At 34.1% G+C, this 15,958-nt stretch overlaps 1 protein-coding gene across 1 annotated transcript; it reads right to left on the bottom strand.

The window, feature by feature from the left end:
* Nucleotides 1-34: 34 nt before the first annotated feature.
* Nucleotides 35-11,889, bottom strand: LOC139688237 (cilia- and flagella-associated protein 58-like). The gene is made up of 6 exons (XM_071585693.1): nucleotides 11,751-11,889; nucleotides 8,133-8,241; nucleotides 3,391-3,569; nucleotides 3,112-3,284; nucleotides 2,758-2,920; nucleotides 35-216 (listed from the first exon to the last, which is right to left on the bottom strand). The coding sequence occupies exons 1-6, from the start codon at nucleotides 11,847-11,849 to the stop codon at nucleotides 190-192; spliced, it is 750 nt and encodes a 249-aa protein (XP_071441794.1). The 5' UTR covers nucleotides 11,850-11,889; the 3' UTR covers nucleotides 35-189.
* Between the last annotated feature and the right edge of the window lie 4,069 nt (nucleotides 11,890-15,958).

Below are 15,958 nucleotides of genomic sequence, written 5' to 3' on the forward strand. Positions count from 1 at the left end.
TTCTGAGTGATGATAGGCAAATTTAATGGCCTCATCTAGATATATTACACCATAAAAAACCCATTTCCACAGCAATCAACCCGAAGGTTGATTTGGTAGGTGATGGTAGAGTTCACCCAGATTTAAAGCCCGATGGCATGTGAAATTCACACATCAGGGTAGGGGGGGCAGTTCCTTTCCCAGTGCGGGTTATGGTTTCCCAGGAAGACCTGGTACCTGAAAAATCACAAAGCTTGGGTGTAGCTGCAGGTGTCCAGAGTGCCTTGCCCGGGAATCGAACCCAGGCCCCTCCGGTCAGCAGTCCAACGCTCTACCCCCTGGACTACCGCGACCCATATGTCATACAAGGGTTATAAAATGAACAAAACTGTCTTTTTCAAGTGGTTAGTAGGAAAATCTAACAATAAATATTTATGCATCAATGTGCAATGTCGCAGCTGGTGAGACATGAACATACAAATGCTTATCCTGGTCCATAATAAAAATACCTCTCCTGGTTGACACAAAAACAATATGGAAAGATAAAGTCGACTGACAAAAGGATAAAAATTCAAACAGTCAAAACAATTTATAAATTCTGGTAGTCCTGGTCTGGTTCTTCCAGTTTGTAGGGCAATGGGCATGGGTCAGCCACATGGTCACAAAGAAAAATAGAAATTCCAAATCTTACTTTACACACAAAAAACACCAAACACAAACTATGATAATTCCACCAAATACATTGCTCTCGGGCATTTCTTAGGGAAGGATGATTGGGGCTGTAATGTCTGTAACTTTGAATTCATTTTTCCAGCAAAACCAGATATGGGGCTGATATACTTCTACTATTTTAGCAGGGGTGACTCTTGAGCAATGGATGACATCAGACACATTGGGGGAGGAGAGTTGGCTTCAGAAAACCATGTGGAATCCAGTTCATTTTCACTCTCATTGTAGCTCAAAAATGATGCGAGGGGAAAAGAGGAGTGACTTGGGGATTAAAAAAACTTGTTTACCTCCGACTCCCTCTTTAAATAAGCAAGGATACTGGACTCACACTTACTATTGACTAAAGATAAACAACAGATGTAATGGCTGATTTTAAAGCAGAAATCTTTCTTTGCCTTCTTAATTTTTTGAATCCCACTAAAATGCAGAATTTTCAGTGTAAACATCATTTATCTTGACCGGGATCACTGATTACTCAAATAATTTTACACAGTGAAAACTCTTCATTTTAATGCATATTAGTGGACAACTCCATTAAAAGTTGCTGCTATGGATTCTCCCTCAGTTTTATGAATAATTCCACTAGTTTGAATCACACAGATTCAGGTGTGATATTGTGGAAACCAAATATGATAGTTTTTTAAAATAACCACACAAATCCACATAGAGAAATTTATTTTTACTTTGATTTTCATGTTGCTTTGTCATATCCAGGTAAACAATGAACACAAGGGGTAAATTCACAACTATGGTATTGAAAGATAGTTTTCAGTCTCTCCTCTGGCACATATTTATGGGGGCACTAGGGGAGGGAATGCTGGAGGGTTCACCATTGGGTGAATTAATTTTCAGTGGAGGAGAGGAGGTCGACATTCAGGATGAGGGACTGCCCAAAATGGCTGCCCACCATGCATCCTCATTAGAATTGAAACTGACAGGTTGGTGATTTAATTTTCATCATAGCTATTATTGGCAGCAATGCTCTTAATATTTGTCAGCTGTCATTCAAAATTACTTCTATATTCAAATGGGATTACATTTTCATAAAAGGTGGATTTCCTATATATTGGTGTTTTTGCTCTAGTACATGAATAGTTAGGTCTATGCTATACATTCTGCCCTCTGAACTATTCTCAATAGTGGATTTAATGGAACTTCACTATGAATTTAAAATTCCTAAGAATAAATCCAGTATATTTGTACATCCCCCTTGCTTGAGAAAACTGAAGATTAGCCAGCCCTTTTGTTCATTTTTCACCAGAAGATTACGAAGTAATGCTAGAACCTGGTTGTGATAAATCTTTGTGCAATAGAATGATGCAATTATTTAAAAAGCTCACCAGTTTCATCACTTATGGCTAATTTCGATTATTTGATCATTTAATGAGCTAAGAAAACTGAAATCCATTGGCTGACTGAGAAACTATTGTTTGATCATTCAAATATCTAACTGACTTAATCAGCTCTAACCCTACTTACCTAACAACTTCAAGATTTCCCATTTCTCTCTTAATATTTATTTGGCATGTACAAAAAAGCAGGGGAAACAATCAAAAGCCCTGGACTGGACAAAATATAGAAAACAGGAAATGGAATACATGAAGATGTAGAAAAGAAATGACATGATGAGGTTAATAAATAGGAAAACCAAGAGGAAAGATTGTAGTCATTGAATCAAACCAATCCCTTACGCCCATCAAACCAATCATAGAGGATACAAACAAGCATCATGATGATACACTAAAATATCAAGGCATTAAAATACACATAAACATCATAAAATAGTTTGCTGCCCAAATTATTATTCTCTTACTATCATTTTAATAAATGCATTACACTGTGCAGAAAACCTGAAAATAACATATTGGATATCTTATGGATAAAAAAATACACTATATAGGTAGATCAATCTACATATGTTTTATGAATATCATACATACCTACTCGTCATACATATATAATTGGTACAATGGCTCACACCATCAATTGGGAAATACCAACATATTTTGTATATTCAAAGCTGATGACATTTTTCGCATAGTCTCTTACCTCTAACTTTCTCCATCGATGAACATTTAATGGATTTGTAAGCTCTTCCTCTAAAGCCTTACTCTTAAGTCTCTCCTGCATTAGATCTCTCTCAAGATGAAAAACTTCTTGCCTGAGATCAGTTGAATTACTTAAGGAACGCTCTAAAAGAGCTTTCTCTTGCCTGAAAGATTTAACAATGACTCAGAATTTTAAGACTGATCCAAAAAAGGATAAATTAAAACAAATAAAAAACTGATGCATTTACATCAGTTACGTGTTTAGGAGTAATTACAACTCCATGTATATTCGACAAAATAATATTTGCCAAATAAGCAAGAACTTATATGTAAAATCATGTTGAAAATTATTTACCTTATCCTTTTTACTTCAATTTTTAGGAGACGAATATCCTCTACTCTTTGATTGTATTGAGTTTCTCCCCTCTGCAGTGAAAACTGTAAGATTTTTACTTTTTCCTGAAGTAAAGATAGCTCTTCATTTCTACGGATAAGCTGGGTGCCCAATAAATCCCTTTCATTGAGAAGCTGTGAAATAAGTAAATTTATTCAATAATCAGGAACATACTTTGCCTATCCTTAAGAAGAAGTTCTTTGAAGCACAGCCAACATTACTTTTAAAATGAGGAGTTACCTGATCTATGTCTTTTTTACGCTTTGAGTTTTCTGTTTCGACTTCAGAAATTAACTTCTGCATTCTGTTTTCTTCTTTTAGCATTTTTTCTATGCACTGCTGAGAGTTTGATAATTCTGAATGAAGCTTCAGATTTTTTGCCTTTAGGTCCTCTCTGTCTTTTTCAGCTTTTTCACGTTCTGCAAACAATATTTAAATTGAAAAAATGAATACTAGACATTGGAATTCTAATTTTTTGGGTTGAACTGGTTTCATTTCAGTAGAAGTATGTTCATCTATTAAATGAGAAACTATGATATGAGGATAAAAAATGACTAAAATGGCTCACATTCTCTAAGTAGACTTTTCAACAACAGTTATTTCAGTTATCAATCTCTTCAAGAAAATATTGACGATGCTAACAAATATTTAGCTGATTAATGATTAAATGAATGGAATTTCAAAAGAGCTGGATTGATGCAACAAAGAAATAAATATCATGATTGCTGATAATGGTATTTCTATGCTATGTTCCTTGAATAAGCCATTATTCATCATTTAATCCCTTGTTATTGATGCAATAAGTATGTACTTGATATAAAGAGGAATACACACATGAGTGGCCTTTATTTTTTAATGTAAAAAATTTGGACTTAACTGTCTTTTTTAAATTTGTTCCTAAATTTTGAAACCTATCAAATGTTATTTACAGGTAATGCAATGGCATTGGAATGTTTCCTTCTGCGAATGTCATGTTTAAGTCTTCCATACCATATTTCCCAGTCCATAAGATCCACTATAATTTTTTAGGTTAGAATTCATGAACAATTCATGGATCATACAAGGAAGTATTTAAATGCTAACACTTTATAGGAATAAAATGATATTGTTGCATTAAAAAATTAGCAACTACATAAGTATTTATTCATCACAGAATTCTAAAAATCCATCTTCACAGAGGCTAAAAACATATGCCCAATAACATGTTTTCACTTGATTTGTTAATTTCAGTAAACCAAACGTCATCTTCACTTCCATCTAGCAAATTGCAAATTCTACATTTTTTAAAAGACTTCATGATAGTCTCATTTTTAACTTTCTGCCAAGACTTTCTCATCCTCTCACAAACACTAGAATTTGATGGTCAGTTCATTCTTCCTATCGGTATGACTTCATGAGTTTAGAGCCTCTATCCACTGTATCCACTCTTCATGCATAACTCCCTTGAATGGCTTATTGACTGAAATGTGCAGAGGCTGCAATTGAGAAGTTAATCCACCAAGAATTACGGCAAGATGAGTCCCTAGCTCAGTAGCAAGGTTTTTTTCTGACTCGGTTATATGGGCCTTAAACTAACGGTACAGTAATAGAGATGATTTCTTGAGAAGACCATCTGGATGCCTGGAACCACACCTTCTGTAACCATAGTTTCATACCCTATCCAAGGATATTTATGGTCTTTCTAACTCCCTAATAAAGGACATTATTGTGCTCATTGCGGAACCATTAGCAATGTTAGTCAATTTATGTTTTGAGACAGGAGATTTTCCAACAGCTCTAAAATATTCCAAAACAGTACCTGTCTATAAGAAAGGTGATAAAGATGATTTAGCTAACTACCGCCCCATTTCCATAGTCCCTGTTTTTGGTAAAATTTTTGAAGCTATTATGAAAGATCAAATATGTAATTTTTTTGAGTTAAATAATCTCTTTTCCAAATCCCAGTACGGCTTTCGATCTGGGAAATCTACAATTTTGGCAGTAGAGTCCATAGTTAATTATGTCATTAATGCATTTGAAGAAAAGGAATCAGTCTCAGTGACACTATGTGATCTTAGTAAGGCCTTCGACTGTGTTAATCATTCAATATTACTAACAAAGCTAGAATATTATGGTATTAAGGGAGTTGCACTGAAACTAATGAAGTCATATTTGGATGATCGCCACCAATTGGTTGAACTTGATGGCTGTCAGTCTGCAGCTCTTAAAGTAAAATGTGGTGTACCACAGGGCTCTGTGCTTGGCCCAGTACTTTTCATTATCATGATTAATGATTTGCCCTGTAATATGAAACCTAGATCTGTTTTATATGCTGATGACACTACTTTTGTGCAAAAGTGTCAACATCCAGAAGATGCAAAGTTACGATCTAGCGCTACCCAAAAACAGGCTAAGGAATGGTTTGATGTTAATCATTTACAATTAAATACTAACAAAACTCAGCATATTGTGTGCAGTCTTAAATCAAAAACAACTGATATTGAAACTGCTAAAATACTAGGAATTTATATTGATACAAAACTTAATTGGGTGACTCACATCAGTCAGACCTGTAATAAACTTAGTAAAGCTGTTTATATGTTAAGAAAGCTCAACTTTATCATTTCAAATGAGTATCGTTTAACACTTTACCATGCCTTCTTTCAATGTCATTTGAATTATGGTGTTGAGTTATGGGGTCATTCCCCTCATGTTAAACAAATTTTGCTACTGCAAAAGAGAGCTATTCGCTCTCTTGCTAATATACCAACACGTGATTCCTGCAAACCTTTTTTTATTAGGTATAGAATCATGACTGTATTTTGTTTGTATATCTTTAAGGCTCTGATTCATGTGAAAGTTAATCTAGAAACTTACCAATTAAGATCCAACCTCCATAACTATTCCACAAGAGGTAAATCGAATCTAAATACTACTTATTGTAGATTGTCATCAACTTACAACACATTTCACAATATGAACATACGACTGTATAACTATCTGCCTACTCAGTTGAAATCAGATGGTATCCAGAGTTTCAAGAATAGGGTATATACCTGGTTACTTGCTCACCCACTATACTCACTGGATGAATTCTTTTGTGACAATTTTCATCACATTTAAGAAAGTATGTTTATATGTTAAATAATACTTATATTGACGACATTTAATATGGTTGTACCATTTTTAAAATGAATAAAGTATTATTATTATTATTATTATCCATCGATCCTTTGGGATGGGCATAAATATGCAAAGTATGATAATGAACAAAGCATGCTGACATTTTTGACTTCAGATGTGCCCACTGGGATGGTAAAATACCATTAATTAATATTCCTAATAGATAATACAATGCAGACTACCATGAATTTCCAGAGCTGTGTACAATATTCCTAGGTAGCACTCCATGCGGAGGAGCGTAAGTCCATAACCCTGGAGCTATCTATCATTCAAGATGGCTGTTAAAAGCAATTTACGCTTTTAAAATCTTCATATTCAATACAAAATTTCCACTCACTGCCTGTAAAACAAGAGTAGCATGGGGTTTGTTCAAGTTCATCTGTATGTTAAGGCATGGTTTGAAGCCCATGGTGCTTCATCTGCTAATCTTCAAGATCTATTATTCCAGCCTGTAGGCATACTGTTAGGTAGATGGAGATGTTACCAAAGAAACAATCACCAAATTCAGTCATCATTTGTGATGCTTGCATGAATAATCAATGTCTACGTTCTTCTTTTACTCTGCTGTTTGTGAAGAGTCAAAAAGAAACAGAAATCAAGAGACAAGAACTTGTGAATCTTCCCCAGAAGCACAAAAGCACCTGCAAGTTCCACATGAGATCTCTAATTAGGCAGACACAAAATAAGACTTCATCTCCATGAACTTGGTTGTTATCTTTAATGACTTCAAGACCTGGCTTTCTGAATTTGACTCGGTGTCGTGGAGGAAATGAGGGAACGCCAGGTGAGGACTAATAGAGTGAACTTTCTGAAATTTGTTCACTGTGTCACATAACAGACCCACTCTAATCCAAGAAAGCAGAAAAGTAATAAAAAAAAAGATGAAGGCAGATGAAACTTGTGGCTACTACAAAAAGTGAAGGGATGCAGAAATATTCATCCAAATGTAAAAGATATACTTCTATAATGTAACATTTTAAAGATTTTCACGGATACATATACATGCATGTGTCACTAGCATTGTCATGCCATTAATAATTATCATTACTATAATGTAGATAATATATCTAATTGTGTATCACAAAGTCAATGTGAAAACCAGTGTCACTAAAATTGATGATAATGAAATCAAAACTCACATTTTTTTCAAATATCACTGACTTCAGACATGTTGTGCCACCTCTAACCAATCTATTCAAATCTATTGACCAATCAAGCTGAAAATTTACAAGGTGTTTTCTATTACAGAAAGGAAATAAAATAGAAAGTCAGGAAAAGTTTTCAAGAAAAAAATGTTTACCCCATACATATCAGGTATGGGTAGTCCAGTGAGTAGGCCTATGGACTACAGACCGATCCAGGGAAAAAATAGGGGGCACAGGGAAAGGAACTACTCTGATATGTGAATTTCACACACCATTGGGTTTAGTATTAGGTGAGCTCTGATCTCACCTAACAAATCAACCTTCAGGTTGATAGCTGTGGTTTTAAATAAGGGCCACCCCAATACATACAGAGAGCTAACTATTGCTGTAGTTTCATTAACATTGTAAGTATAATTAAAATTTAAAAAAATATATTTCCCACCTAAGTGGCTATCTGTGATATTGTGATAAAGATTTCAATGGATTAATGACTACTCTTACCAATAAGATACAACTTAAACCAATTAGCTACCTGATATAATAAAGTATATTAAAGTAATAATATCAGGGTGCGATGATTGTATTTTCATGAGGTTAATTAGTTGATAAGCATAACTCATTTAGCGTAATAATGAACAATAATCATGTGAAGGAATATCTGCTGTAGGTAATTACCTCCAGACTCTTTCAATAACTGCATTTCCTTTGTTGTGATCTCTTCTTTGATCTGTTCCACCTGGTGCGTCATCACTTTCAACTTTTGCTTAAGTTCTACAATTTCATCCTAAAGGTAAGAATGAAAGGTAGATCAATCGCTTTGGTTTTTTCTGATAAAATGGTAAAAGTAAATACTAACAATAGTGCAATATAGTCTCCCTCAGGGAATATCAACACCACATTGGCTAGGTTGGGTTTAGACATTACTATGGAAGCATACAAGACTAATCAGTAGTATGGTTTGCGATTAAATAATTTTAATAAAAAAGTGTTTATTTTACAGCTTTAGCACATCAATTTAAGGAAGGTAAGCTACAAGGCTTAGGAATGGTTTGATATTAATTATTTACATTTAAATACTAACAAAACTCAGCATATTGTGTGCAATCATAAGTACCAATAACTGATATTGAAACTGCTAAAATACTAGGAATTTATATCGATACAAAACTTAACTAGGAGACCCATATCAGTCAGATCTGCAATAAACTGAGTAAAGCTGTTTATATGTTGAGAAAGCTCAACTTTCTCATTTCAAATGAGTATTGTTTAACACTTTACCATGACTTCTTTTAATGTCATTTGAATTATGGTGTTGAGTTATGGGGTCATTCCCTGCATATTGAACAAATTCTGCTACAACAAAAGAGAGCAACTCACTTGTTAATATACGAGTACCACCACATGATTCTGGCAAAACTTTTTTTATTAGGCATGGAATCATGACTTTATTTAGTTTTTATTTCTTCCTGGCTCTGATTCATGTGAAAGTTAATCTAGAAACTTACCAATTAAGATTTCACATCCATAGCTACACTACAAGAGGTAAAGCAAATCAAAATACTACCTATTTAGGTGGTCATCAACTTAGAACACATTTTATAATGTGAATATATGATTGTACAACTATCTGCCTACTCAGTTGAAATTGGATTGTATCCAGAGTTTCAAGAATAGGGTATATACCTGGTTACTTGCTCACCCACTTTACTCATTTGATGAATTCTCTTGGGTCAATCTTCATCACATTTAAGAACTTATGTTTATATATTAATTAATATTTATATTGACCATACTTAATATGGTTGTACCATTTTTCAAAATGAATAAAGTATCAATATTAAAAAGGCAAGATGAGAAGAATAAAAAAATTATACCATCAAATAAGAGAAAATTGAGGGTAAATTGATCGCATTAAACATTTCACTAAGGAGGTTCTATGCATAATAATATTAGTTAAAGATGAAGTTACCTATACTTACATATATATGAGAGATGATTATAGCTGTCCATCAAAAAGGTAATCTAACGATTGAAGGTATGCTTTGGATGATCCCTCAGAACTAATGTAAGATGTGTATCATATGAAATGCACTTATTTGAGTTATATTTCCTTTCACACCTTTCTTCATACCTTTATACTGTCTAAAAAGTCTATTCTATTCCCCCTAACCAACTTACAAACATCATTCCTCCTAATTCTACCTTTAACATCCTAAAATTTCTCAATATTTCAACTTCCTCTTTTCTGCTACCATATGTAAAACTTCATTTCCAGTTGTCCTTTATGTTCAAAATATTGTCTCCATTCTTGGCTGCACCCAACTTTCAAAATTATACAAACTGCACTTATCCTCTTGCCTCCAAGACCAGGCTTTACATACATAAAGAGCTAGGCAATATACTAGCATTTATTAATCTTTTCTTCACCTCTTTACTTAGTGAACCAAGCATAATTTACTATCTTCCAGGAAATACTTCTTTTGTCAATGTTATTCTTCTTCTGATATACAATTCCCATTTTCTCCAAAATTCTGTCAAAATATGTGACTTTACCCACCTGCTATAGTTTATTTCTTCTTACGTTAATATTTAAGTTAGCCTTTCTCTCTGAGAATCTCATTACTTTGGTTTTCTTCAGGATGACTTTCATCCCATAATTCTCACATTCCTCAGGTGTAGCGGTGAATAATCACTGCAATCCCTTGGCTGTCTAACTTGTCCATCTGTAAACCAGACTAAATCATCTCACTGCCTCTTTTATTCCACACTCAAGCTCTTCTCATGCCACCCTTAAGATTATCTCAGTTTTAAGTATTGCAAGTAAAGGTAAATGTTGGAAGGTATCAGTATTTATGGAAAACCCTGAATTACTTTCTAACACTGCACATCCTGACTCTACCTCCTCTACCATTACTTGTGTCACCTTATTTATATACAAATAAGTTGCCTATGCTTCCAGTCTACTCCTATATCATAAAATATTTGCATCACCTGTATCCACTTTATTTCGTTGAATGCATTCTCAAAATTAGCAAAGACATCCTAATTATATGATATATATCCTAAGTGATTGTTTGCTCCATAATGTAACTTTCTAATGATGATTCTCAAAATTACCTTGGCAGAATGTAAAAAAAGTTAATTAGACGTAACACACTGCTGCCTTAATCTTTTTTGAGATAGGGATCAAAATTGATAAGATTAAATTTCATGGAAAAACTCCTTCCTCATAAATGTTAAGTTTAATTCCAAAACATTTTTTCCTTCCATTTTATCCTTAACTCTTTATTAATTCTACAGAGATATTATCTATTCTTACCACTGTGTTTGGCTTCATTTGCCATAGTGTCTTTACTATCTATCAATTATCCCTGGACCCAAGTAATCCTCATCTAAGGCACATTTCCTTATAATGTCTAAACCAGCTGGCATAATCTTGCTATACACTGACCTACTTGAATAATTTTTCTACATTCTTATCTCTGAACTTTCTCCATATTCTTGCACTGCTCTTTCTATCCTTTCTTGACCTTGCTTTTTTCTCAACTGAGTTAATTATTAACTATCTGTACATTCTTCTCTCCATCATCATGTTAACAAACTTCCATTCCTGTCTCTCTTTCCATGATCAATGGATTCTTTAGTCCAGGAGTGTTTATAATTCTGATTGTTTCCTATGCTGCTGTTTCTATCCCATTTTTAAGGCCTATTCATCTTTCCTCATTAGTTCCCCCTTATTTCATATTTTAACTAAGTTTTTCTTGACATCCATGGCTTTGTAATTTTCATTATTATATTCAATCCAACTTTATTTTGTTATGATTTTAAGGCATAAAAATCATTGTCAAGCTTTTATTGATAAAATGAAAAGGATTTCATTTTAAGAAAAACAAGACAACTGGTGAACAGCAAAAAGATCAATAACATAAAGTTGGTAACCAAAGATTGACAATAAATAGGTTACCATGAAATTATGCCAACAGTAGAGAAGTCTACATCTGCGTGAAGAACAGTTAAAACAAAAACATCTTTAGTGATAAGAAATACCATAACCTTATCAATGTGGGCCATGATCAATGTGTTTGGTACTGTGCTCTTCGTTACAAGGGAGTAATGCTCATTGCTTTATTTGGCACCTAAAATGAAAATATGAGGACCAGCAGTATTTTGCTTTTTAATATAATAGTGTGTCCTACTGATTTGTTAGCAAGATAATATTATTTGCACAATACTCTCCAAGAATGAAATTATCCAGAATATCCTACTGAAGTTTTGAGAATGATTTTGACTAACCTTTGCTTCCATGAGGTGCTTGCTGAAGGTATTTCGTTCAGACCACACAGAATCAAATAAATTTTGCTGCTGCTTCAATTTACATTCCAATTCATTCATTTGCTTTTTACCATCGGAAATGGTAGTTTGAGCATTTTTAAGTTCTTCATTAACAGTCTGCAACTCTTTATTCATATCAATGAACAAAGCTTGAACTCTAAGGGAAGGAAAAAAATTAGAAATTATTAAAAACAAAACCTGCTCATAAATAAATCTGCTTAATTACTATGAAGAGTTGAAAATAAACGCTCATAAAATTAGAACTGATGAGTATCAAGTAAGTGTTTTCGATAAACTCACTTGCCCAACGAACAGGACAGAACACAAAAGTATGATTAAAATTGTTTTGAAGGTTTCCATGGAATGCTGTGGAAGAATATATATCTGTTGGGACTTCATCCACGCATAATATTTTAACACAATGGTTTCACCAGCATTCCAGTTGACCTCTTCAGGTGAAGAACACTGGAAAAACCGTTGTGTAGAAGAGCATTATATACATGTATGGAAAAAATCCTGAGCAGAAATGTATTTAACAATAATGAGGTGTCAAATACGTATGCATGTGCTAAACAGCTACAGTAGTGTTTAGGTTGTTACAAATATTTAAAAAAATTAACTGGAAGTTGATAGTAAAATTATCTATACAAAAATACAATTATGCATTGTATTAAAAGAAGCAGACATCAACTTTGGTGTTATGTTACCATTGAAAGCAGCTTATTGGTTAAGGTACTTTTCAACAAGCATGGGGACTAAGGACAACTGAGCCTTGCCTCATGCGACACAAGTTCTAGAAACACCCTATTTTACCATGGACAATTTTTTTGTACTCTGTTACTTCCTTCCTCATTGAATGCAATCCAGCATTACTAATATTTTCCTGCTCCTACCTTGCTCACACAAATTTCTTTCTTCTATCATTCTTTAGCATTGTATTTCCGTCCAATATGCACTACACCCACTTATTTTGCTTCTATTTCTATGAAAATCTTGCTCCCTACCTCTAACATGACTAGGGGTTCTTTGTTTGTTTTCATATTTGACCATTTTATATTTTCAATTCTTCTTCATACCCATTCCCTGTCCTCAAGCTATAAAATTATACTTCATATAAACCTTTTACCTAATCTTTTCTTCACTTACAGGTATGTATTTAAAGTGTCCCCGCCATTACCATACCTTCATCTTTGCAATTATTTTCTTGCATAATACAATTCTTCTCTTAATGTCCTTACTTTGATGAACTTTACCCATCTTAGTCTAAAGCATTTCCTTCATAAGCAAACTTTTCTACCTAGTCTAAATTCTGCCCTCCAGCCTTAATAGCTAACCTATTCTTCCTATTTCTTGAAAACCTCATCGCCTTTGTTTACCTAATGCTGATTTACTTCCCATACCTAACACATTTGTTCATAATTAACTCAGCAATGATTGACTGTAATCCATATACAGAATGGCTGAATAAAGATAGATCATCTGCAAATAATAGATTTGATGCATTCCTCACCATCCATCATTCCAGCCTCCAGCCCTTTCCATGCCTCTCTTGCCATTTGTTCTGCGTGTGTGTGGAAAAGCACTGATGACAACAGACAGCCTTGTCTTATCCCCTCCCTACTCCTGCCCATCTGGAATCTTATCCTACTACCTCAACTTATCCAGCCTGAGGCATGCATAGGTTTCAGATAAGTTGCTTATCCCTCTGGTTTACTCCGACCTTCTGTACATTTATTAATTGTACCTGAGTAACTCTGTCAAACACCTGGAAATCTACAAAGGAAATACATCCTGGGTGTATTTTATATTACTTACTACCATTATAGCTCTTCAATTCACCTTCAAATATATTTTCCCTAATTTTTTTAACCCATAACCAACCTTGCCAATATAATCATTTTCTCTCTTCTTCATCCTATTTTTGATTATTCTAAGCGTGACCTACGTTTTCTAAATGTGAAATCAAACTTAAGCTTCTTGTCCCCACACACTGCTCCTATTCCCTTTCTTGAGATGACAATTAATACAGATGAAAAAATAAATATTAATCATACAAAAGTAATTGAAGAGTTCTATCAACGTAATATCTTTAAAGAAAGGATATTTAACTAAAGTTTCAATTTATCATTTCTGGTAAAGCATGATGAAATAAATTTCACAATTATCTATTTAGTCAGTTTAACTTTCAGGTGCGTGAAAAACTAATAAGATAATTATAGATCAAGCTTTGAACGAGGGCAATTCGAAAAGTAAGACCCCCTATTTTTTTTCATGAAAAATCAAATTTATTCTCAACTTTGTTTGCATCACTAGAAAGGTTGAGCATTTAGCTAATTTTCTGCATAGTGGCCTTGAAGATCAATAACTTTTTGCATTCCTGTAAGCAGCTTTTTAATACCAGCATCATACCTTTCTCCCACCACATTGCGAAGCCAACTGACGACTGCTTCTCCAATATAAATTCATTGCCATTTAGAGAAAGTGTATGGTACGAAGTGTATGGACATCAAAAACGTTCAGAAGTGGTACAGGGAGTTTTTTGATGGCCAGGGAAACGTCCACGATGAGCAGTGGTCGGGGAGGCCGAGTTTGCCTGAATCAACGGTGGCTCAAATTGACAAGATGTTGTGCAATAACCGGAAAATTACCCTTCATGAGATAAATGAAGGCCTTAATGAAGAGAGTGGCTACTTCTCCGTGCAGAATATTGTGTCTGAGGTCCTCGGTTACAACAAGGTGTCTCACCAAAGGAGTGTGTTTGCATCATGACAATGCACGTCCACATGTGTCACATCAAACGACCACCCTACTCAATGAATTCGGCCGGGATATCATCAACCACCCTCCTTACAGCCCGGACGTTGCCCTCAGCGACTACTACTTGTTTCCCGCTCTCAAAAAACACCTTGGAGAATAGAAATTCAAGTCAGACGAGTAAGTGCAAGAAGCAGTTGTCAGTTGACTACATGATGCAGCAGGAGAAAGGTACGAAAGGTATTAAAAAGCTGGTTACAAGGATGCAAAAAGTGATTGACCATCAAGTCGACTATTTAGAAAAATAGCTAAATGCTCAGTCTTTCCTACGATGTACACAAAGTCTAGAATAAATTAGATTTTTCATGAAAAAAAATTGGAGACCTTACTTTTCGAATCACCATCATATATTAAAGAATTAAAATGACAATAAAGCATTACTAATTATAAAATTTGAACATGGAAAATGTCCAGACAATTTAAAAATTGAATTCAACATATCATACATTTTAAAGTTGAATAATCAGAAATTATACAACTAGCTATGAACTGAATTAAATACTTAATAAATATATCTCTTACTTGATTAACATCAGATTTAAGAAGTGATAAATGAGTTAAAATTATTATAGGGATAGCACCGCAGAAAATTTTAAAACAAAGAGGATGTTACATGGATAATTAGATTTGCAGTTAGGGAAGATTATAATGAAATACTGTGTACATATATTGGTAGGAGGTAGAGTCATAGACTTAAAAGAAAGATGAGGAAAAATGATTGAAATTTAAAGATCACTTGGAAAGATAAGGTAGGAAATGGGAATGTATTGGAAGAGACCACAAGAAGACACTTTTAGGGACAATAAGGAAAGACAAAGCAAGCTGTATAGGTCAAACATCAAGAGGATAAGGTTTGTTAAAGAATGTTATTGAGGGTACGGTTGAAGGAGAGAAGGAAAGGGAGAGAAGAAGTATCAAGATATTGGATGCTGATCTGAGAATGGGAATCCACTATGGTAAAATGAAGAGAATTACAGAGGAAATGTGGCAGCAAAAAATAAGCAGGCAAATGAATGCCGATTTTGCTTAAGAAGCAGATGAACTATGATGGTAATGACCTTTTACTTGTACTTTCAAAGTAGAGAAGAGGAAAATACAGATATAATGTGCTGGATTTCAAGAAAACAGGCTAAAGTTTTTCTCCCAGTAAACGATACTGAAATTAATGGTATATTGAAAGCTTGTTTATAATAGTTTTTCAACCCATATTGTCAATATCCAGGAATCTGATAAAAATACCTCTTTTTTAAAGTTTTTATAAATTTGATCTGAATATTTTTATTAAAAAGATACTCTACCTGTTATTCTCCTTCATGAGTTCCCTAATTTGGGTGCTTTTTTTGTTGAACTCCTCT

This window comes from Hetaerina americana, unplaced genomic scaffold (genome assembly GCF_022747635.1).
Source record: "Hetaerina americana unplaced genomic scaffold, ioHetAmer1.1.p SCAF_2, whole genome shotgun sequence".
NCBI lineage: Eukaryota > Metazoa > Arthropoda > Insecta > Odonata > Calopterygidae > Hetaerina > Hetaerina americana.